Raw genomic sequence first — 25,185 nt, 5'->3', positions numbered from 1 at the left:
ATGCCGAAACGTATGTTTACACCAAAAAACGCAGTCTGAGTTGTGACATTAAGCAATGCAAAACGTCACGCTTGCATTGCATTTCGGCAGCGTCATTCGCTGAGCTGCCTCCGTAAGTTGCGGTAATTGGCTCGCCGACGTGTTGTGCGGCAAAGGAGACTCACGGGCTTTTTTTTAAAGTGTACAGTGGTTGTAGGTACAATTAGTATTTGAAAGAAATCTAGGAGGAATATAATTTGATTAAATTTTAGTTAATTTATTGCTGTTGTTGTTTGTGTTTCGCTTTTAAATGTACATTAACCCTTAGGCCACAAGCTCTATATATCAATACACTATATATTTCTTGGCCAAAAGACAACACAATGTAACGTCTCGCACGTATTAAACTCACACAGCTAGGCATACCAAACTACTTTCCAATCTCCTGATTGGTATTGAGTTCAGTTTAATTTTAAATGTAATTATTGACCCGGAAATCCTCAGTCCTAGTACTCAAAATTTAATACATTGTGGGTGGAAAATATAAACTTCGTATCCAAACACCGTAATACGTGATGAATTTCTCACGCAGATGCGCCTCTTTTTTATATACAAAAGTGAGAAATAGACCGATCTCACCAAGAGTCCGGCGCAGGCGTGACGCAGTCATACCTTGAGTTCACAGGAGGCAAGCGGCAGTGCACGAAATAGCTCGTGCAGTTTCACGATCTGCTTGCGTAGAGCTCCAGCGCCGTTGTCGCACGTGCAGATTAGTGCGGACCATACTCTGATCGCCCTTAAACTAGAAGCTCCGCCTTCAGCGCGAGCTCGCTGGCTTCCGCGGTGCTTTGGTAGCGCGTTCCTGCGCGTTTACACTTGTAATAGCAAGGGCAGAAAGCTCGCGCTAAGGGCTCATTCACACTGGAAGCGGATCCGCGTTCGCAAAGCGGTTGCGAACGCGGTTGTATAAGGATTCAGTACAATTGCACGCGCATTTGATGACATCACATGCGCGTGCAATTGCACTGGATCTTTATACAACCGCGTTCGCAACCGCTTCGCAAACGCGGATCCGCTTCCAGTGTGAATGGGGGGTAAAGGCGGACCTTCTAGTCTTAGCTTAAAAGTGAACGGAGTATAGTGAGGTCGGACTTGTACATGAAAGTTACTTTATTTGGTCGGCTCTATTGCATTCAGACCCGCCAGAAGCATAGTTCACCAATGCATGGTTAACAGAACGCTTCACTTTGCTTCATCATAAGGAAATTTCTACACAGTCACCTGCAGCTTTGGTGTGGCGGTCTCGTAGGGATTGGGATGACGAAGGTTTGTGCTAAATCTCATACTTAGAAATGCTCCGAACTGCGCCCCATGCGTCCCCAGGAACTCATCGCCGTGGCCGTTCTTTTAGTGTAAAAAACTCGGCTCATCCGGTATCTAATTACTAGAATACTTTGTCTTTTTCCCTTTTTGCTAGTTAGTTTTTTTTTTGTTTTTTTGTTTTTTTGTTTTTGGTCACGTTTACCTAATTGTTATAAGACTGCACTTAAGATAAAATAAACAGCTAATGCGGTCAGACATACGTTTTGATGCATAATTCCACCAGTTCCCACAGAAGGCGTTGCTGGTCTTTAAGTAGGGCAGAATTCAATCCATTCTGTTTACTTGCGTGCCCAGGGCCATGGCGTAATAACGCATGCTTATAATACCCCGTAACTGGGAGTTATTTTCGGTGCAAATATTCTCATTATCGTATCAATAATTCCAGTAATTTTACAAAAAATATATTCTAAAATGGTTTTGATACTTCGAACTTGTCCGTCGCTATGAGCAGTGGAGAAATCAAAGCTGCGACTGTCAAATTTAAGAGAGAAAGTTAACGATCAGTAGTTGCAGCAAATGTCATATTTGGGTGTGGAAGAAATTTGCAGGCAGTAACTACAACTACGACAAGGGTAGTATCAAAACCTTTACTATTTCTCAAGAAACGATCGTTAAATGAACGTCCCCCGCAATAAAACACACTGCATCAATCGACGCTCATTTCCGTGGACGCTCACTGAGCCCTACTTTTAGGACGTACCGAGTCTCCCATAACCGGAAACGAAGTAAAAGACGAATCAACCGCGGGTCTAACGGAGAAGGTCCCGAGCGACTACCACGATCTGTTTTCCCTTACGAAGGACCGCGATAGACGCTACCAGCCATCAGGGCCAATCCAATTTTGCGTATGTGTCACGTGACCCTCTTCAGGGGCACCAGGGACGCGAGGGGCTTGTAGTCGCGCTACACGTTCACACTACTAGATTAGCTGGGTTGTCTCGTAGTGTCCTCAGCGGTTCATCGCACAATGAAACTGAGTATAGCGGGACAGCGCGCAAGAGCGATGTCGGTCAGTACCCCGTGGCGGGGCTGAGAGTCCCGGGTCGCGACGGGCTATCAATTTGGGCCCAGCGCCGCCGGAGTGGTAGTTAGTGGCCGCTGGTCACTCGATCAGAGTCGCACTGTTTCCCCGCGGTATTAGGAGCGGTTCCCGGAATAGTGCCCCCCCCCCCCCCCCCCCGGGCTCTCTTGTTTCCAGCGTTGTTGAAATCGGTGTCCCATTCGCCTACTATGCCTGGCGCCGCCCCTTTTACAAGGGCCTGAGTTCCTGTCTGCCCCGTTTCCTATACTCCCGTTTGCCTCCCGATGGACTACAGCGGACGCTGTAAGAGCCACCTCGAATACAGTCCCATACTGTGGGAATGTCACGTTACCCTTGGGAAGAGGTTCGGCGACTCGTAGGGCCCTTAGCCACGGGATATGGTCGCAACTCTTGATTGGCAGGGTTGGTTCGTAGCGTCCCGACTGCAGTCCATCGAAAGGTCAAACGATGTGTAATCTACCCGCGCTCCTGTGTGTGTTAAAGTGTGCGCGGAGGTGGTTGAAACGATCGTGTGGTGTTTGCTGATGACCGCAGACCAGGTAATTGGTCACTTGGAAAACAAAAAGAGAAAGAATAAAAAAGGAAAAGAGTGGATTGGGTAGCCATTAATCACGTAGAAAAGGTTTGGAAACGCTGCTAAATTAAGAGCACAAAACGTTTGGTAACCCTCTGCCAACTTCGAACATTTCTCGGAGTAGGGGTTTGATCTGTCGTAAAGTAGAAAAATGACAGCTTATAATTCCTCAAATGTTAGTCATCACATAACGTATGGTAATAGAATGCGTTGTTTAAATCAAGGAAAGTCTTCACGAAGAAAACGAAGCAAGGCAAACGAGCACCTATTAAAGCTACATACTCAAGATTCTTTTTGAAGCGATAGCTTTAAGGAGCTCGTGTCGCATAAAAGCCGGTGACGGTGGCGGACGGGAAAATCCTGATTGGTCCATAGGGTCAGGACGTCGAAGCCAAATGACCTCGCGCGAGAATTTCATACAACCCACAACGCTCACGTGAAACGTGACGTCACGCGTGGAATAAAATTGCATAAAACGTGGCATGTAATGCGAATTACAGATCGCCGCATGCCTCAAATTGTTTCACTTTATAAAGTAATTCAGTTGTCTTAAAGAAAAAAAAATTGAAGAATTTAAGGCGGAGGCCAGACACGCTATGGACTATAGTTTGTTTCGCATTAAGTTCAGACGCAGTCAACGCTGCGACCTAACGGGACCAATCAGACGGCGTGGGAAGCGCACCATCATGCTGTCCGTCATATTTCTGTACGTGTTCAATCATTGCTGAACCAATGATAAACGGAACAGACCTAGAAAATGACTTTTGACGCCCATTAACTCGTAGCGTCGCCTGCGTCTGGACTTAAGCTGAAGCGAGGTACATGCCATGCAGGCGCGCTTGCACGGCGTGGGAACGGGCGGGGTTTTGTATTTAGCTATTGCAGTCCACTCTTAAATGCGAAGCTTAAGCTCCGTCTTGTGATTTTTTTTTTCTTCATGAGCTTGTTCTTCACACGCACACGTAGCTCTTGGTTAAGTGAAAAACGGCTTGATATGTCTAAATGTCGTTCCTTTCTTTAATGGGGCGGCTGCCACTCACCTTCTTTTTTAAATAAAATTGTGATAATAAAGGGCTTGTATTCTCGCGGGACTCTTCTCATGCAACCTTGTTATGCAACCGTTTGCGAGAAAATCGGCCACGCTTTTGTGATTTTGTGTTCCCAGCATTCTTCTTTCATTGAATGCTAAGTGAATTTTTGTTAATTTTATATTTGTTTAATTACTTTGTTTAAGTTTTATTTTCAGACAAAATTCGAAAAGAGGGCACTACAATAGCCTAAAACGCCCGACAAGGCACAGGTCCCCTACAGGTCACGTATACGTACTTGAAAAAAAAATTGCTAACAGATGAATTTTTAAAAATATTTATATACGCCTCTACTTAAGCTTCTCTAGAATTTGAAAGAAAAATAAATAAAGAAGATATACCAACGATGGTTCTTTAGGTTGACAATTATAGTAGTGTCTTCGGTAAGATTCATAAAACAAAGCAGAGAAACACAACAAAATGGTGTTATCTGGTGTCAATATGTCTTTCTAATTCAAAACAATATTATGTGACTCAATTTCTGGTAAATCGTGTGTGAGTTTAACACGGTCACAACCAGTTGCTTTAATATCCTAAGGGTAAAAGACTGACCGGTGAGGAAGTGATCGCAGCTTTTATTATCAGTACTTCCTCAATGATGTATTTTGGGGCTGTCAGAAGTAAGTACGCGCACGTACTGACTTGTGACTACTGAACGTCTGTACGTAAAATGATTTCAAGCTTTAATTTTTCTCAAGCGCGAACTGTTCAGATATGACGGGTCTCACGTTTCACAATGTTCCGGCCTTCTCAGGTTTTGATGTAAAACGTTATTGCTACTGCGCAGGAGCGGCTCCCTCGATTGTGCCTGAGTGAAAAATGGGGGGGGCAGCGCTCATTAAGTTAAGCAATCAAAAACTTTTTATCCATTGCAAAAGAATAGTGCGGGACGCCCCCTTTCTTTACGAACTCCCACTCTTCACTTCCTCTAGCATAAGAATTAGCGATCCAATGTTTTAGGTAATCGGTTTTAGCTAGCTTAATGGTTCATAATAAATATACACGTTTTACAGCAGCTGTGCACGGGCGCCGCTATAATCGACCTTCAGTTTTGGTTTTTGATATTGATGGTGTTATCAGTGCCATTAACCGCTTGCCGACAAAATCCAGCCCGGGTCCTGATGGTATATGCTCGAAGCTACTTAAACTAACAAAGGATGCATCAGGTGCCGTGCTTGCCGGCTTATTCCAGCAATCGCTTAATACTGGCCACATTCCGAACGAATGGAAATCAGCAAATGTCGTGCCGATTTATAAATCTGGTAATCGGAATTGCCCAACAAATTATAGACCAATTTCATTGACCTCTGTTCCTTGTAAACTTTTAGAACATATAATATATTCATCTGTCATGAAACACTTACCGCCGAATTCAGAAACCTCACTCAAAGTGCACTCAAACTCAAGGGCCCCTCCACTTCCTCGAGGAAGGCGCGAGGGCCGGCGCTGGCCAATCGCAAGGACGGATCCGCCGTTGCGATTGGCCAGCGCCGGCCCTTGAGCCTTCCTCGAGGAAGTGGAGGGGCCCTTCAGTTTGAGTGTAGTTTGAGTGAGGTTTCTGAATTCGGTGGTTAGTCTCAAACAACCTGCTATTTCCCAATCAGCACGGCTTTCAACGTGGTCTTTCGTGTGAAACCCAACTGTTTGAACTGGTAACGGATTTGCATACCTGTATTCACTCATCCTCACAAATCGACGCTATTTTTATAGACTTTTCGAAGGCCTTTGATCGTGTACCACACAGTCGTCTGATAAAAAAACTACAATATCTCAAAATTAATGATAAGGTAATTACATGGATTCGTGAGTTTTTGCACGATAGAAAACAATCAGTACTTGCAAATGACATCACCTCACCACCTATACATGTCAAATCTGGTGTCCCTCAAGGATCCGTTATTGGACCACTTTTGTTCTTAATTTATATAAATGACCTCCCGAACAACATTTCTTCAAAGATTCGCCTATTTGCAGACGACTGTGTGGTATACCGTCAAATATCTAGTCAAAGCGACTGCCTGGCCCTTCAAAGTGATTTGGATATCATACTTTCATGGTGTGACACGTGGCAAATGCAGATAAATATAGATAAAACAAAAATAATGACATTTACCAATCGTCGCTCATCTTTTCAATACGACTACAAAGTTATAGATTCAAAATTGGATAAAGTATCCACATATAAATATTTAGGAGTCCACTTAACTTCCAACCTCTCCTGGAACACTCATCTAGATTATATCCTTAGGAGGGCTAACCAGTCACTTGGTTTCTTAAGAAGGCATTTATATATGGCAACAGCAGAAACGAAACTACTTGCATACTCTACCCTCATTAGGCCCAAGTTGGAATATGCAGCTATAAATTGGAACCCGCATCAAAAATATTTAATTAATAATTTAGAATCATTACAAAACAGGGCCACCAGGTTTATACTAAAAACGTATTCACCTATAAGCGTCAGTCAACTTAAGAGTTCACTTGGTTTATTGACTCTCCACCAGCGAAGATACCTCGCAAGGTTATCCCATTTTCATAAACTCTATCATAGTTCCTCAGATTTCCGTCAAAACAACATTCTCCCACCGGCTCGCATTTCCCCTCGTCATGATCATTGTTACAAAGTTCATATTCCATTTGCAAGAACTAATCTGTTCAAATACTCCCCGTTCGTACAAGCGGCGACTGAATGGAATGAGTTGGCAAGCGAAATTGCGACGGTCACTGATCATGATACATTTATGTTGTTATTGCGTGAATCTTTAAAGTGAATGAATCATATATTGCCCTGTATGTTTGTTACTCGCTCGCTGGGTCTATTGCTTTTTTTCTAGCACGTCGACTGCCTCCAATGATGTGAGTGCGTGTGTGGCTTTTTTGTTATGTAATGTCTTCCCTTCAAGGTTCTGTTTAGCGTGACACGATGTCTTCTATTTTTTCTTGTAAAATATTGTATGATTATGTAAAAGTTTATACGACACCCCCCTCTATGTAATGCTCCTTTGGAGCCTTTAGAGGTATGTAAATAAATAAATAATAAATAAATCCTCGTATTTTGTTCACCTCACTTGGTTATTACCATAGCAGGACAGGTTACTGCCATCTTAGATCTTACTGTGTCTTTCTCCCCAGCACTGGCCTTTGTGGAGGCTCGTCAATGCCTGCATCAGTGGCTCGGCGTCTCGGTAACCGCTCATTTACACTGGAAGCGGATCCGCGTTCGCAAAGTGGTTGCGAACATGGTTGTATAAAGATCCAGTACAAGAGCACGCGCACACGAAAACATCAAGTGCGCGTGCAATTGTACTGAATCTTGATACAACCGCGTTCGCAACCGCTTTGCGAACGCGGATCCGCTTCCAGTGTAAATGAGCGGTAAGACAAAAGAAGGTCAACAATGGAGGGTGTAAGCTCACGCGTGTGTAAGGCGTGTATAGGAAAGAAACAAATCACAGACACTCTGCACGCGACATTCTGCCAGTGATTTCTGCAGAACAAACCGCTTACGAGCTGATTTCGCGTTCGCCAAACGCACTATGACGGGCGTGTCAACTGACAGGATAAGGCACTGCAGGGCGTATCTTTCTGACGCCCGGCCTTCTGCACGCGCTCGCGGCCTTCTGACCTGCTTCGGCTGCGCGTGCAGACTCGAAGCTCACGAGGTCTCTGGGGCTGTGTTCCAAATCTTACCCAAATGGATCTGAGTAACTCCGGCGGATCGTATCACGTGACAGCATAGATTGAAAAACGCTGGACGCAGGTAGGTTTTAAAACGCCAAGGGTACAAAACCCTTACCCTGTAGTTAGATCGAGTAAATTTTGGAACACGGCCGAAGTGTTATCGAGGTATTTGAAGATGGTGCTGAAGGCGGGACAACTGAAGCACCTCCATGTCGTACTCATTCTGTCAGTGATTATTGACTGCAATGTTCTCGCGCGTGCTTGATGAGTTATACTCTATCTCAGGAGTTGTATGCAGCAAAGGCAAAGGCATTGGCGAGGGCACGTGGCCTTTCAGATGTGCTATCTTTTCAGAAATGCTCGTGAAAGGAAAGCAACTATAAAAGCCAGGCCCTCGCGCCTGTGTTTTTGTCTCTGCCGCACGCAAGTTATGAGATGCAGTATAGTTTTCATGACCCAGGCTTTCCTCGTATTTATTTTACGAGCATTCCCTCTGCAAATTTGTCGCTGACACAAATCCCCGCGAAGATGTAGACCACCTACCGCCTTTCTACCGTTCTCGTCGGGTATGCGTTCTTGATATGAGCAACTCGCCGAGTACCTTCGTTGCACTCTTGCAAGTCTTTGCTCTTGAACCGAGTCACCAGATCCGACATTCTTTTTTTACGGATGAACGGACTAAAGGAAGGTATTTTCCTTTCGAAGAACTGCAGGATCATACTTGAATCGATCTTTCTGGAAATATGTGGAGCCCCAGCGTCTGCTTTACGCCTTTTAACGTTCAAATGGTACGGCACGTGAACTTGTCCAGGATGCGAAGACGAGGTTGACGTTGGTTTAACAGTCGTACTTTCAGGACGCAGAGAAGGCGAAAAGAAAGCAAAACAGGTTTGACAACCTTTACAGGGGCGATGCAACAATTTTTGTACTTTGCGCGAATACCGCTTAAAACAGGTCCCTGACTTAATTACCTATGAAACGCGCGTTCGTTTTTCACGCCACGCAATAGAAGTTCCAGAAAAAGATTAAAGAAAAACGAACACCGTTCACCCCCTCAACTCGCAGCCAGAACAAGCGGACACGTGATCTGTAGCCGATTATATGCCGCCAATGTTGACCATAGCCATGCGCTGGGGTTGTCAACCTTGATATGTATACTATAGGGGCTGGATAGCGCATAGCTGCTGTCCGAGCGTGGCGCAAGTGAAGCCACCGGAAGTTCGATGCTTGCCCCGGAAGTTGGGTGTGCGCTGGGCTTCAGTCGATGTTTTGGACCATGCTTTTGTGTCTTTGATTGGGCTATAATACTCCCGTTCTGGATTAAGTCCCGAGAATGAGGCATTTGAACGTGGGACATATTTAGCCTTGATCAACTAGAATCTAAAATGCTCACATTGAATGGCTTCTCATGATACTTCTCGGGTCTGCATGCGCTCTTACTGAGCAACAAGCAGGCTCTCTTGAGGGAACAAGCGAAAATCCAGCGCCCTCGACGCTTTTTGAACCAGCACTCGGAAAGGTGACAAAGCCTGCCAAGCGCTCACTTCCGGAACCAGCCGCTTACTTCCGGTGACTTCATACCTGTTTGCTCAACGCACCATCCAGCCCCCTCTAGTGGAGATCAGTGGTTGGCAAAGCACAGGACACGCACTGGGTTCCATACATTGCTATGGCTCGGCTATCGTCGTCGTTGCAGCGATTGGACACGGGCCACTACCCGAATGCATGTCGAGGCATCGATTGTCAGGAGCCCAGATCGAATGCGTACGCAGTCTTTGCGTCCACTGTGTGAGCAGCATTTGAATATCGTCACGGCTGGGATCGCAAAGTTCTATGACGCATTCCCGGGGATCGTACTGTTGCCATTGTCTCCACAGCTCCGTCATCAAATTTCGCAAAGGAGAGACTGAAAGAAAAGCTCGCCTTTCATCCTTTGAATTCCGCCGCGACGAAGACGCTTCTTGGTCAGTGGTGTTTCGTTCGAGTATTCTTGGGTCCCACTATAGTGCCAGGAAGTTGGTGTAAAGTAAGAAATATTCCCTGTATTTTTTTCGGCGCTTTTTTGCTTGCTTAAGAAATATTCCTACTCAATGTCGTTGCACAGCTACGAAAGAATGAATCGTGCCGATACCAGGATATACGAAGCGCTCGAAGCGACATGGGCATACATCCGAACAGCCCCACAATTCCTTTCGTTGCAAGGTCTCTTGGGATTTTCCGGAAAGGTGTATTGCAGACGCGAATAGTCGAAATACGAAATCTTAATGTTGGGGTCGCACTGCTCATACATCATACAAAAGAAGCTCTACAAACACTAGTCAGCGCAACATCCGCGGTTCGAATGCCGCGTGCCAAGTTTCTCCTTGAAATCATTGCCATGCGGCATTCGAAACATGAATGTCGTGGTGACTCACGTTTGAATTTGTATGCAGACTGCACTTTGTATGATGTATAAGCAGTGTGTATAAGCACGTAAAATGAGCAATGTGTTGTTGTATAGAAATTTGTACTGCTTGAAAACTAGCCGTTAGAACCAGCACTTTTAGATATAATTATGCTATGCCGCACATCTCCACAAAGTTATGTTTTTATGTTGTTTTACCTTGGAAAATTAGAAGGGATGATTTTGTATACCTATCTAAAAATTAAAAACTAAATTTACGAAAAATTTGTACCCAGGACTCAGACGCACATCAATTATTGAAGCCCTATTTTAAAAAGGATACATACTTCGTTTCAGCATAAGTCCAGACGCATCCGATGCTATGAGTTAATGGAACCAATCAAACATCGTCCAAATCACAGGTCACTAGACCTTTTCGTTTTATAATTGGTCACGGTGATATAAGCACGTACGGAAACATGGCAAACACCATAATGGTGCTCTTTTGAGGCTGTCTGATTGATCCCATCCGCTGGTAGCGTCAGCTGTTTTTAGACTTAACGCTAAAACGAATTATAGTCAGACCAGGAAGTACCCCGCGTCGAACGTCAGGCGTTACATTATTCTATCTTCGACAAGTGACTGCTATATTTCCCAGTTAATCTGCAGAAAATCTAAAAGCCAACTTATGACAATATAAGCAAACTGAAAAGTAAAACTTCAAATAAAATTTTCGTTCGTTTTTCATCAATCTAGTAACTTTGTTTTGGCCATTCTCTGGTTGTCATTAAAACAAGGGCTACTCTATCTTTGATGGTGTCCTTATCCGCATGCCGCATAAATCAATGTTTTCAATTCTTCAATGTTTTTCAACCGTTCCTCTCACTTACCTCGCTTTGCACTGCGCCACGTCGGTTGGCAACGTAAATTTCTGTCCTTCCCGGGGCACCTACACGGTCCTTCTTGGGTCGGTTTAGGAAATGCCGAATGCGGCCCTGCAGTCAGCTTTTGCCAAAATCTTTCGCATGGGGTCCAAAGCATATTCAATACCAGGACCAGGCAGATTTTTTTGTTTCGGCCGCGCACCGGTTACCTAACTGTGTTCGGAGATTTGTTTTTCTTTTGTCCCCCCTTTTCCCCTCCTCCAGAGATTATTATCGTCATTCTTGTCAAGCTCGCTTGCATCTTTGCATTGATTGCGTTATCATCATAAGCTTAAAATGCAGGCTTTGTTGGTGTTAGACTGGTGGCATCTGATAAAACCTGTTTGCTCTACTGGCGTCTCACTCCTGGTTAGCTCAGTAGGTAGTGCGTTCCACAGGAAATGGAGAGATCCTTGGTTCGATACCATGACCAGGCGGATTTTTTCGGACGCGCACCGGTCACCTAGCTGTGCTTGGAAATTTGTGTTTGTCCTTTGTCCCCCTTGTTCCCCTTCTCCAGGGATTATTAGTGTCATTCTTCTCCAGCTCGCTCGCACCTTTGCATTATTTGTATTATCATCATGTCACCACTACTCTTGTAAACTTTGCATTTCTGTAAATAATTATACAATATCTTCCCCCTCTGCTCAGGACACGAGCCGCGGGCGCCATGCCGCGTGCGGCGGGCGTGACCATCGCCTCTGTGGCCGGCGACGCCCGGGGCACTGTGTTCTGCTTCCTGGTGGTCGGCGTGGCCAGTCTCTCCGGAGGAGTCTTCCTCGTCCTCTACGTGGACACCATCAAGGGTCTCTGCCTGACAGTCTTTGGCGCCGTGGCCCTGCTTACGCCCTGCTTCGCCATCTGCTTCGCCTTCTCCAAGTCCGCCGACATCGCGGCCTTCACCATGCGCGTGGGGGGCAACGGCCGGAAGTCAGTGGTCAACGGACGTCTTCCGCAGGCCGCCACCATGGACGCGGAGCACAGAGGCAGGAGTGTCTCGGTGGCGTGCATCTTCAAGGACGGACTCGCGGACCAGCCAGTTCCTAGCACCGAGAGGACGTAACACACGCTAAGTGGCATAGATGGTTCCTATTTTCGTTGTCCTCACTGGAAGTGTGGTCGTGTGTGTTTCGCCTTCCGGGACCTCAAGCGAGTGGAGCCTAGGGAGTGACACTGGCGCGTACCATGGCCGCCATTTATAGGGTCCAAGCCCCACGCGAGCTGTGATCTTTGAACTGCTTAGAAAGTGTAAAGCATTCCTAGCCAGCACTTTTCATATTGTTGATTAATTTAGGTGTATCAGCGAGCCTTGTCCACCGTGGTTACAAAACATCTGAGCCCATGACGTTACGTTGTGCGAAGGCCGAAATGATAGTCATGCCTTTAAGGGAAGCAACACGGCAGAAGCTTCCAGGGACCACCATTCTACGCAACCTGCAACCTGTGATCTTGATGGTGTTTTTGGAGACTAGTGATTATAAGGAATGAACCTGCTTTCTTTTTACATTTAAGTGTACTTCAACAGTTCCACTGGGGCTACTGGCTGGTTTGCGACTGTGACTATACATATTTTTTTTATATAACACTAATGTACCCCAAGGTTGCCTGGTTGTAATGCGATATATTTATCGACGCATTTTGAATCTAGCAAGTTCAAATGGTGGTGTACGCATTGTTCTGCTGTCCCGAGGCTCAATCTATTGGACCGAAAATATTTGTACCGTCAATTTGGTCGCTTAGTTTTGGTATTTTGACTGTACTATATTGTTCTACAGCTAGGTACCACTTGTTACAAACTGTTGAAGGCGGCACCACTTTTTAGACTTAAGGACGCAGGAAAAATGTCACTTTTGCTACACTTATTTTATACGCGCGCCGTTTGATGCTGTTTTGTTAATACAACAGGTGCTCAACTCTATTCATAGCTTAACAATGTGAATTCATCTTAATCTAACATGTTACAAGAGCGGTATATACACTTTTGGAATGTGCCCGTTAACAATGATCCAATACTTAATTCTATAATGGCGCCCCAAGTTTACACAAGAGCCTGTTAAGCTTGTATATAACACCGCGCTATTTTAATACGTAGACAATTCACCGAAGCCTTAACATTACCAGAGCTAGGAAGGCCGTCGCGTTTGTGGCGAATTCAATCGAAATATAGACACTCTGCACCAAAGGGAGCACAAATAAATAACTTATTTCTTAGCCTAGTGTAACTTTGTTTACCATTCACGAAGTACGCGCCAGGTCGTTCTGTTATAAACCAGTTTTTATCTGTGGACCACAGTGATGTCTCCAGACTGTCTTATATACTTCTCGCGAAGCTTGCGGGTTTTTTTTTTCGGAGATATGACCAAATCAATAGATATAAATTCCACGTTGAAGTAACACGTACGGTTCTTTCACGTGTGCCTTTGTACAACTATAACACCTTTGCAATACACTGTTATATGAAGGAGCGGGGCTCAGAAATAAGAAAGTATTGTCACACAGTTCATATAGCCATCCCCTCTCCTTTTTCCTATACACCAGACACGTTTAATAGAAGTAATATACACAAGGTAAACTAGCGAAGCCCTCGCGCAGCGCACCCAGAAATAAAAGGTTTCAAAGTTGTACAGCTGATTTTCTACCGTCCTGAAGGATTTATGACAGATCAAATGGCCTTCGAAAGCAATTGTGAGACGCCATAAAGCTTGTAATGCAAACATCGAAGTACGTTAACCTGCGTAAAGGGTTGGTTACAAAGAGTGAAAGAACATTTATTATTTAATTACCTATTCAGCGATAAGTTAATCTAAACCAAGGCTACTTCAAGCTTCTTTGAAAATAAAGGGAGTTCGAAAAAATCTTAATTTACAAAAATATTTATGCAAAATTGCACATGAAAAGAGCGCGGACGTTTAGCCAATAACGTCATATGTCTACTTAGCAGCTTACTTAGTAATAAGTGCAGAATAAAACAAAATGCTTCCCATCACTATATCCTCGCAAAAGTTCGATACAGACGGAGAACATCGATATACGCTATCACTCCTCGAGAACCAGGTTAGAACATTTAGGTAAAATATCTCCAACCTTTCGTTTATATATATATATATATATATATATATATTTATATATAAACGAAAGGTTGGGATATATGGTTCACAATTTATAAACTGGGTGTTGCTTTGAACCCTAAAACAAGAACAAAATCTCGGAGCTTGTCCAGCTGAAGATTACATACGCTCCCCGTAGCAAAAATTGAGGAGGCGATAAAAAAGGAAAAGAATGAGGAAACAAAAATCAAACTCGAATTCTTTGTCCGCTTCGTCTATTGATTTTCTGACTGGTCGATATCATTAATATTTAGTGTGACCCGGTCGGGGAATAAAAGATGGCGGTGCTTTCTTCACTTTCTTCCGCCTTCCCTCTCCTGAGACGCGTGAATTTGTCAATTCAGCTGTTACCGACCGAGAGAGTCGGTCATTTCACTTTTTTTATATATATATCGATTAATCTCAAGGTCTAAAAAATAATAAAAAAATAACTTAATGGACACAAGACACCCTGGAAACGGAGAGTACGGTACGCGCACCTGGATCTTGTTGAATTCGACAGGTAACTGGAACAGAATTTGAAAGAAACAATAGCTACAAAACAGGTCACATCTTTCAGTTTAACTCACGGCACCGTAGTTTCACTTTGAACTCCGACCGCAGCCAATTCTACAATTTGATAGAGTTGCTCAAGCAGCGCCGAGAGTGTATCGTCCTAACGTACGTTATTCTTGTACACACTTGCTATCCCTGACTAATTTAATCACGCGGCAGAAAATAGCGCGGGATCATTCGCTGGGCGCGATTGCTTTAGCCGGTGATATCAAACGCGCAGAGACGACGAGCACTATGACAACGCATTTTTGTCGCTGATTGATTAGCTTCATCGGATTGTAAAGTAGGATTTTTTTTTTAAACTAAGTTGTCTGGCAGATAATTATAGATCTTGGCTCCAGCAAAGTTAATTTAGCGGTCTCTCTAGAAGTACGACTGCACTGATGTCGAAGTGGTAAAAAAAAAACATCATAAAACTTCTGTTGTTGTTGTTGCTGTTGTTGTTGTTTTGAAAGTGCAACTTCGAAGCAGTCGTTACATTGATCGCGTTGTTGTCAGTTGTGTTTTATCTAGTATATTTTTTCCCACCCTGTGAGTCCTGGCATGCGGTACAAAACAATTAAAAGTAACGCTGTTATGCAACTTTCTACAATTGAGCTTAGTATTTTGCGAGACATAATGAACTCATTTTTGCTTCACCCCTCTAAAATTAACCGCCTAAGTTGAATTAAACGCTTCTCCTTAGTGCGCTTTGATGTTTAGAAAGGGTCTGTATGGAGGTTTTGAAGAGATGCTTTGATGAGTATTCCCGCGTTGCGCGCTCAGATTGGCCATGCTATTCATCTTCCGTCCATGAGAACACCACGAAATCATCCAGTAGGGAGGTCTGCTGCATTTCTCACATGCATCAGACCTTCCTACTCCTGATTAAACCTGAATATCCTTCTGTTCACAGTTTCTATAGACACCGACGGTGAATGTACAAAAGGAGGCTACCGGCACCATCTGTGCCTCAAGGCCTGGTTCTTGCAATGATGTGCCTCTTGACGTTGACGGATGTACGTTTATACATTGTGCCCTTTGATTGCCGTTGCTCGTTTTTTTTTATTCGTGTGTGCTATTCCCTTCCTCAATAGAGAGATTCTAACAAGTGTGGTCGTGAGCGCTTACATTGCGCAGGGAGTGTTAATTTATATATTTTTTAATAGAACTGAAGAAGAGCCTGACTTGATTCCAATGGAGCGGGAACTAGAGAGTCCTCAGCTCTCGAAAAGATTATCGTGTCAAAACTATTTCTCCTCAATTGCCTGAGGCTTTTTTTTATTTTCTTTAGAACTTTTTTCTTGGTTCCTTTATATTGTTACAAAAATATAAAACGAACATAATTAAGGAATCTTAGCCTTGGTTCAACATCTCTTCTAGAAGATTCCAAAGCGCCAATATTTCGTTATCTTTCTATCTGGGCCAAGTTAGTATCCAGTGTAATTCGCGCATAGAACCTGATTCTTGCGCACGGCCTGTGCAACATCAAACGGAGGACGCCAAGATAACGTGACCACGATTTAGGGAACGGTTTTACTCGACTTGCTGTCATAATATAAGCGGCGTTTCGGTTAGCCTAGCACATTGCCAAGTTATCTCCTGTAAGATTGTATCAATATCACCCGAAGGTGATGTCAGAAAAGCAAGGGTTCGGAACATGTCGCAAACAAGAAAATAAACAACTTACAAATCAACTCAACAGCTGTACTGTTTTGTTTTGTTTTTTTGTTTTTTTTTCTTTTGTTTAGACTGTGAGGAGCTGTGATGTCGGAAAAGGAGGGGTTCGGAACCTGTCGCAAACAGGAAAATTAATAAGTTACAAATCAGCTCAACTATTGTCTGCTGTCTTTCTTTTTTCTGCCTAGCCTGCAAGGAACTGTGATGTCAAAAAAGCAAGGGGCTCAGAACATGTCGCAAACATGAAAATAAACAAGTTACAAATCAGCTGAACTATTGCCTTTTTTTATCCTGCCTAGTTTACAATGTAACCTGACATGAAATTGTGTATGTTGGGTGAGACGTTTTCAGATAAAATGCAACTTCAAGTCATGCACTTTTAGAACAATTATGTTAGAAATAAGAGTTACCCGATTTTTTTGCAATTTCGGGAATTATACGAGCACAGAAAAAAAAACATTTATTCACAGTTAGACGCTGCAATTGAAAGAATAGATGTGTTTTTTTTTTCAGTTACCTTAGAAAGTCTAATTAATTATAGTTAAAATTACTCCGCCTTGACCGTAACTAATTACTTTCTTCAGTAAGTATTTGATTGCTTTGCGCGTTAAGCTACAAATTTGTTATGCTTATTGGCCGTGCAGATTTTTAAAAAATAAACGGACATATATTTTATGCTCTCTAAAATGTATTTACTAAATCATCAATTTCTTCTGCCGCCAATTTTCATGGGTTGCAACAAGAAATTTTTATGAAGACAAAATAAAAGCACCATGCTTGATCTCATTAGTTATTTTCAGTAATTAGAACTACATGCATGCGAGGGTGAGAGATTTGGAAGAGGTTTTGTTGCTCAAGCTTAGCAGACGTCTTTCGACAGCAGACGAACGTCGCAGCTAAGGATTTTACATTCTTGATTTGTAAATTTTTACACAGGTAAGTTAGTTCATTGCAATCATGATACACAAGATCCTCCACTTCGAGGCACCTCTATGGTATAGCCTAGCGTGATACGTTGAGAAAGAAATTTATGCGATCCCTTTAAAGCGACCCCTTGACACATGCTGTATGCGACCCCTTGACACATGCTGTATATAACGTATAGCACTTTTTTTAGGCATTGAGCTACAATACGAACAAACATATTTTAGTTAGCGCATCAAATCATTATAACGTTACAATGATCAGAAGCGCCGGCAGAGGCGTTTACAACTTATCGAGTGTAGCTGCATGGTCTTCTGACGCAGAAAAACGCACTGAAATTCGCAAAACTCCTCGCGTTTCATTTAACGAATCATCCTACTTTAATTCCTTTTTATTGCTCATATTTTTAAGAAGTAACCATTTGATATTACAAAATGACGCCCGTGAACCCCATGACCGATCGATCATTTGAACGCTTTCTTATCCTAGGCTCTCGACCTACGCTCGCCGTGCAATCTTCGCACGCTACTCTCACTCCTCTCGCTGCATAAGTTTCTCGTTCTCCCCCGGTTTCCTCCCTAAAACAGACAATTTCGATAGCCTGACGAATAATCCTTCGGCACAAAACGCGAGAGGATGAGCGAGCACGATGGAGCGTGGAAACCTATGCTGTGGTCTACATTTTACTCGATCTCACGCCAGAGTAAAGTTTTTGTACCTCGGCGTTTGGAAACCTATTGGCGTCCAGCCTCACGCCATCCATGTTATCACATGATATGGCCCACGGGCAAAACTGGACCTACTCGAGTAAGTCTTGGTGCGGAGCCTGAGAGAGCCAAGTCAGAGAGAGCAGGTAGAGAGCGAGGCTGTGCCACCTCGCTGCTAGGGACATTGGCAGGTGTGGGGCGCCCGTTGTAACCTAAGCTTTCAAACTTGGCGGCATTCCTTAATGGGCGCGTCCGAGGGCACCACGATTAAATCGAGTTTATTCATAATACTAACGCGTTGTTTACAAACCAAGTTAATATATATATAGTTACATATGCATCCTCGCGGTATAGTCATCTCAGATGATATTTTTAGCCTGACGTGTTCTTTTTAAAGTCATTTCTCGTTGCACATTCAGTTGAACCTACGATACTTGCCTTGCAGAGACTTTTTTTTTCTTCTCTTTTTCCGAATTGACAATACACGCGGTGCTTGATTAACCATAACGAAATATTCAATAAATAATACTAAATTAAAACTCATACTGCTTTTCACCTGTATTAGTTCAAGCCAATACATTAAATTCACTGACTAGAGTTTAGTGATTCTTGGAAGAGATTATTGGTGGCACTCTCCGCGTTGAGCCAGTCGTATGTGATATGCATTAACCAGGTAGCAAGACATAAATTGACATCACTACTCACTGGTCTAAAATGTTCTCAGCAGCAAAATTTGCGTTAGCAGCCGCAAAATTGAAATTTTCTTTGATATGTATCACCAAAGGCAAAAGCTTGTTCTACTCAATCTGTTGAATATGGTGCTGCACAGTGAAGCGACTGGTGTTGGCACTTGGGGAAATGTGATGAGTTATTTCATATATAGCAGAAAAAAAGGGGCAGAAAAATGAAGAGACCGAATTATGCTCTGTTCATTATACGGATCAAGGTGTGGAACTCTTGGGGAAGGATGGTGGCAACCTCTGTTTCGATTGGATGAGGACCGCACAAACGTTTCCTCTCGACTCTGGATAATGTATTGTTAGTTAGTATTGATTTATTTTGTGCCTCAACAGAGAAATGCATCTTTAATGTGATTGTGATTTTGTTTATAGTGCACCAATAAGTAGGCCTTCGTGGCCGTTTTTGGACACTACCAGAAAATAAAGTATATTAATATTATTATGTGTACCAGCACCAAGACCCCAGGGTTGTTCCTGGGCACTGTATAATAAAGATTGATTGATTGATTGATTATTATTATTATTATTATTATTATTATTATTATTATTATTATTATTATTATTATTATTATTATTATTATTATTATTATTATTATTATTGATGGTTCGGAAGGCCATTTCACCGCTGTGAAATATTTGCCTCGTCTCTCTATGGCTTCTTCGAATTGAGGCTCCTGACGACAATCTTTCATCTACACCAGGTGGGGAGATCGTCTGGGGCGACTACTCAGTCCACTGCAAGTCCACCGTTATTCTGCCGATGGTTGGTCTCATCCTGGCGAGACCACTTGCGGACTAAAGCACATATGCCTCTCCGCTGAATTCGTCTTCAACCAGACTTCTACGCATCATCATCGGCGCCTTCATCAATGTTTGTGTTGTGGTCTCTGCATGCGTAGTTGTGTGCCTTCAGGTTTCTTCCGGTGAGCCCGTACGTTCATATTCCAACCTTTGCATCTTCTTCCTCTTCGCTGTCTCTTGTCAACTGGGTATCCCGTTCTTCATTATGTCCCCACCTCCTGCCTGCGGCGTGTGTGGCGTGTGTGTGCCGACGGATGGTAGATGTATGAAGTGCATGGAGTGCAACAGTTCTCTTCACTTGGGTCAATGTGCCGGGATTGCCGAGGCTACCTTTACGACGATGGGAGCAGCCAAACGAGAAAAGTGGCGCTGCAAGACCTGTCGCAGCAGGGACAACCGCACGGGCGCTGGAAACATGGAGGCTACATCTCAGGATGAACCTCACCCTTTCTCCGCCCAGCTAACATCCATCAACGAAAAGCTAGACGTGCTGCTGTCGTTAAAACAAAGCGTTGATTCGCTTCTCACGCTTCCAGCGAAGGTCGATGCCTTGTTGGCCTTAAAACCCACCGTTGAGTTGCTGCGGACAACCGTCCAAGAGGTCCAGGATTCCGTTGTCTTCCTCAGTGCTCAGTACGACTCGGTTCTCACTGAAATCACTGAGCAAAGAAAAGTAACCAAAGACCTTGGGGCGGAAGTCCAGTCACTCCAAAACACAGTAAAGGAGCAGGCAAATGCTATTCACCTGCTTCAAGCAGAACTGAATAACGCCGAGCAACAACATCGCCTACCTAACATGGAAATTCAGGGCATGCCTTCCACGCCAAAAGAAAACCTGAACATGGTTCTCTGTGACTTAGCCTCTAACATCGGCCTGTCACAGTTTACGCCATCGGATGTTCTGTCCGTCCACCGTCTACCTCCGAAGAAGGCAGACAAACCAAACACTGCTCCATTAATACTGGTCAGGTTTGCGTCCGTTGCCCTCAAGGAGCAATGGATGAGATGCCGTGGACGACTAAGAGAGCTCAGTAACGTTGACAGTCAGCCCAAGCTATTCTTTAATGACAATCTCACCCGTTCCAACCGTGAGCTTTTCTGGATGGCGAGGAACAAGGGAAAAGAAAGTCATTACAAGTATATCTGGGTAAAACATGCAAACATCTATGCAAGAAAGAGTGAAGGCTCGCCTCTCCTACGGATCAACTCCGTAGGAGATATTGCAAAAATCGTTTAAGCTATGAGAGCCACCTTTTCCCAATGTAATAATTTTTCCTCTTTTCAAACCTTGCTAGATAAACCAAAAGGTGCGACTTTTACATGTTTGCATGTTAATATCCGGAGCCTTCGAAAATATTGGGATCATTTTCTTATAATGGTAAAAAATATTATGTTTCATGTCGATGCATTTATACTTACGGAAATTAATGTCTCGAACTCTATGCTTTATCAATTCACTCTCAAAGACTACAACAACTTTTGTTTCACGCGTTCAAACCGTAGTGGCGGAGGCATAGTGGTTTTCGCACATCAAATGTGGCAAGTTTCTCCCCTCAATCTAGATTTTTATCACGTCGAAAATGTATCTATCAAACTTGACAACTCCACCTTCTCACTTGCTCTGTTATGTTTCTACAGGCCTCCTTCAGAAAATGTTCGAATGTTTTTGAATGAGCTGCAGGCAACTCTCTCCACATTATCTTCTATACAGCAACTTTGTTTGGTGGGTGACTTTAATATAGACACAATGAACGCAGCCAATTCCATCGTATGCGACTATCTTAACATTTTGTCGAACTTTGGCTTAGAATGCGTTGTTGATGCTCCAACCCGAGAAGAAATTTTAGGGACAAAGTTAGTCACTTCCTGCATTGACCATATTTTAATACGAGCACCAGGTGTCTCTGTGGAATCTGCTGTAATTCAGGAAAAATTAGCAGATCACTACTTCGTGGGGTGTCAACTAACACACACAATGGCGTCAAACTCTAAATGCGAAAGCTCAAGACAAGCCCAAATTATTGACAATGTTGTTTTCGACAAGTCAGTTTCCTCTCATGACTGGCAGGCCTTTTTAGGTACAGTTAATAACGCTGACTTATACTCAAGTTTTGTTCAAGTTTTTCGTTCGCTTACTGCCGCTGCCAGTAGAACTGTTACTTTGAAAAAGCGGCGTCCTCATCATCAATGGCTAGATAGTAATATACTTAAGATTATTAAAGAGAAAGAGGTCCTCTGGAGTCGGTGTCGCCGATCTCCAAGCAACAAAGATTTACAAAATGAATTCAAGCAGTTAAGAAATAAAGTAAACGCTGTCATTCGTTCTGCAAAGAGACAGTTTTTTAAATCACAATTCGAAAAATTCAGATTTAGTTCAGCCAAAACTTGGTCACTGATTAATCAATTCCGAAGAACTGGTTCTGGAAATTCTATTGACCAAACCCTCGAGCGAAATTTCGGGTCACTTACCTCAAAATTAGCAGACGACTTTAACGACTTCTTTGCTAAATACTCTGGCGTGCGAAGAACGCCTCCTGTGAACTCATGCACACTAAAGAATGCATTTTTGGCGTCAGCTTTCCTTCCTTGCTTGGACGAGAAGGATCTGCGCTCCCTTTTATTTAGTTTTAAAGCCAGCAAATCTCCCGGTATTGATGATATTCGAGCTTATGATCTTCAGAGAAATTTCACATATATTAAGAACGTTCTGCTCACTATGCTGAACGGCTTCATTACGTCTGGCAGCATACCTGATGAGCTCAAGGCTGCTATTGTGCGGCCACTTTCAAAGGAGGAGAACGATCCAATGTTGCAAATTATCGCCCCATTTCGATTCTACCTATTTTAGGACAAATTCTGGAGAAACACCTCTTTCTGACAATGAACAGTTTTTTAGATAAGAACGAAATATTTTCATCTACTCAGTACGGATTCATTACTGGGAAAGGCACGCAACCGGCCCTTGATGATTTTTCTGATTACATATATTCAACATTCGAAAGTAATATGTTTGCATGTGCTCTCTTTCTTGATGTGTCCAAGGCTTTCGATACTGTCAGCCATCAGTTGCTCCTAGCAAAATTATATCGCCTTGGTTTTCGTGGCCCGTTTTATTCTTTACTGGAAAACTTTCTATCTAAAAGGTCCCAGTTTGTCCTAATTGGAAACTTTAAGAGTTCTCCGCTTTCATTACTGGCGGGAGTGCCTCAGGGTTCTGTTCTTTCTCCTCTACTTTTCAATATTTTTGTGAACGACATGGCCCAGGTTATCAACGGGTGTAAAATTTACCAATATGCCGATGACACTCTCCTTGTGTCACGTCATATTAATTTCTCTGACTCACTCCGCACACTCGAAATAAACGCCTCTCATATAATGGATTGGTTCGGCGATAATCTCCTAGACATAAACCGCTCTAAAACAAAGCTGGTGTGTTTTCACAACCCTCTTAAAAGACGCCAGGCTCAAGTAAAGTTTTTGCTTCACCCTTCCAGTTGTGCTCAATGCAATTGTGTTTCAATCCAGTCTGTCGATCACGTAAAATACTTGGGTGTACATTTCGATTTTGATATGTCTTGGAACACACATATGTCATATATTTGTAGCAAATTACGGATTGTGTCTTGTATGCTTTACAATACTAAATTCTTTATGCCAGTCGGTATCAGAATAATAATCGTCCATGCTCTTGCTTACAGTATCCTTCGATACGGTGTTACGGTATTTGGCAACTGTTCGGGTCGTTGGCAGTCCAAAGTTAATTCTTTATTGAAAGGAATCCTGACAAGCGTTGCATACAATTCGAATTTTTCCAGCAACAGTGATATTTTTCGAAGTCTTCAATTGCCTAATTTGCGTTCTCTTTTTATACAAACGGTAGTGCTCCGTAGCTTTTGGAAAAATGAGTTTAAAACACCGTTTCAGTCTCCCAGAATACTTCGTCGCGTTCCTCGTTTTGTAGTGCCAGTTTGTTCGACCAGGTACGGTAAATGCACTCGGGATTACTACGTTCCGTGTTTGTTCAACGCCCTCCCTGACACTTTCATTGCCATTACATCACTGAAACAACTGAAGAAAGAACTCAAGTGCACCAACTTTGATTTCATCTAGCATCTCTTTGCTGTGTCTGCAAGCTCCGAGCTTGAACTGTAATTAGCTAAGGTAATTTTAACTTAGTTTCGCCTTTTGTTTATTTTTTTCCCATTTTACTTTGATTTCGCTTAACACTTTTCGTGTTTTTTTTTCTAAGTGCTTTTTTCTTCTTCTTCCGTGTTTTCTTTTTTTTAACACTTTTCGCTTTTTTTTTCTTTTTCTTCTTCATGCTTTTTTTTTGTGTTTTATAGTTCGACTTTCTGTCTTACATTGTGGAATCATGGTAATCGTCTTTTGAATTTTTTTATGGGCGTCATCATACAAGCCCTCTGCAGGCTTTGATATGCCCGTATCTAGTACATGAATTCCAATTTGTGTGAAATAAATATATTATTATTATTATTATTATTATTATTATTATTATTTACGACAATATCATTTGGGGAAAAAGTGCTCTGGGGTTGCTGACGACATTGTTTACGACAATATCATTTGGGGAAAAAGTGCTCTGGGGTTGCTGACGGCACATTTAAGGCTATGAGCACTACCAAGCAGGAGAAATGGCGATGCCCTGCATGTCGCGACGGGTCCTCAAGTCAGAATCCTACTTTGAACTGTGACACCCAAAGCTCTCAAACCGAGTGCACCGATTTCGGAGCGCAGCTGTTAACGCTTCATCAGAAACTGGATCTTCTGCTCTCTTGGAAAGCCTCGGTTGATAATCTCCAAGACCTGCACCCCAAAATCGATGCCCTATTATCAATGAAGCTCGCGGTCGACGCCTTGCGCGACTCCGTAACCGAGATGCAAGAATCTGTGGCCTTTGTTTCGGCCCAGTATGACTCACTTGTCAACTCGACAAAATCTCAAGACCAAGCAGTCAAGGAACTCCAAGCAGAAAATAGGTCTTTGCAATCAAAATTATCCAATCAAGCGCTTGAACATCAGCAACTGAAAGCCACCCAGAACGACCAAGCGCTTGAGATTCAACTACTGAAAGCCGCACAAAACTCCACCGATCAGTCCAATCGTCAATCTTTCATGGAAATTCACGGTATTCCTTTTTCCTCCAAGGAGAACCTCAATGGCATCCTCGCAAACTTAGCAGGTCAATTGAACATTGATAGCTTTCAGCTCACTCATGTAGAGGCTGCACACCGCCTGCCTGCTAGGCATGATGCCATTCCCCCAATTTTGGTTCATTTTTCTTCGGTTCCTCTCAAAGAACGCTGGATGGCATGTCGCGGCCACTTGAGATCTCTGCCTCATGAAGAATCTCAGCCTAGAATTTACTTTAACGACCACCTCACAGATGCCAACAAAAAACTCTTCTGGATGGCGCGAACCAAAGGAAAAGAAAAGGGATACAAATTTGTGTGGGTTCGGCATGGTCAGATTTTCGCAAAGCACAATGTAAATTCTGCTGTGCTCCGCATCACCAATGCTACTGCTTTAGAACAAATTGTATAGGCGTATATGGTCACTTACTATCAATTTAATGACTTTCACTCATACTCTCAAAACATCCAACCTAGTCAGGATACTTC

General features: G+C 43.2%; 1 protein-coding gene across 1 annotated transcript; it reads left to right on the top strand.

Moving 5' to 3' along the window:
• Positions 1–6,036: 6,036 nt before the first annotated feature.
• On the top strand, positions 6,037–6,959 carry LOC121046780. Its single transcript, XM_040501394.2, has one exon. It carries the CDS (start codon positions 6,139–6,141, stop codon positions 6,835–6,837), a length of 699 nt encoding a protein of 232 aa, XP_040357328.1. The 5' UTR covers positions 6,037–6,138; the 3' UTR covers positions 6,838–6,959.
• Positions 6,960–25,185: the final 18,226 nt, after the last annotated feature.

Source organism: Ixodes scapularis, unplaced genomic scaffold, assembly GCF_016920785.2.
Source record: "Ixodes scapularis isolate PalLabHiFi unplaced genomic scaffold, ASM1692078v2 PGA_scaffold3__209_contigs__length_174095766, whole genome shotgun sequence".
Lineage (NCBI taxonomy): Eukaryota > Metazoa > Arthropoda > Arachnida > Ixodida > Ixodidae > Ixodes > Ixodes scapularis.
Note: the sequence above shows the minus strand (reverse complement) of the source record. Positions and strands in the feature narration are given on the sequence as shown.

Coding starts and splice junctions, on each gene's coding strand:
- LOC121046780 (XM_040501394.2), top strand. CDS start 6,139: ATGCAGATAAATATAGATAAAACAAAAATAATGACATTTACCAATCGT.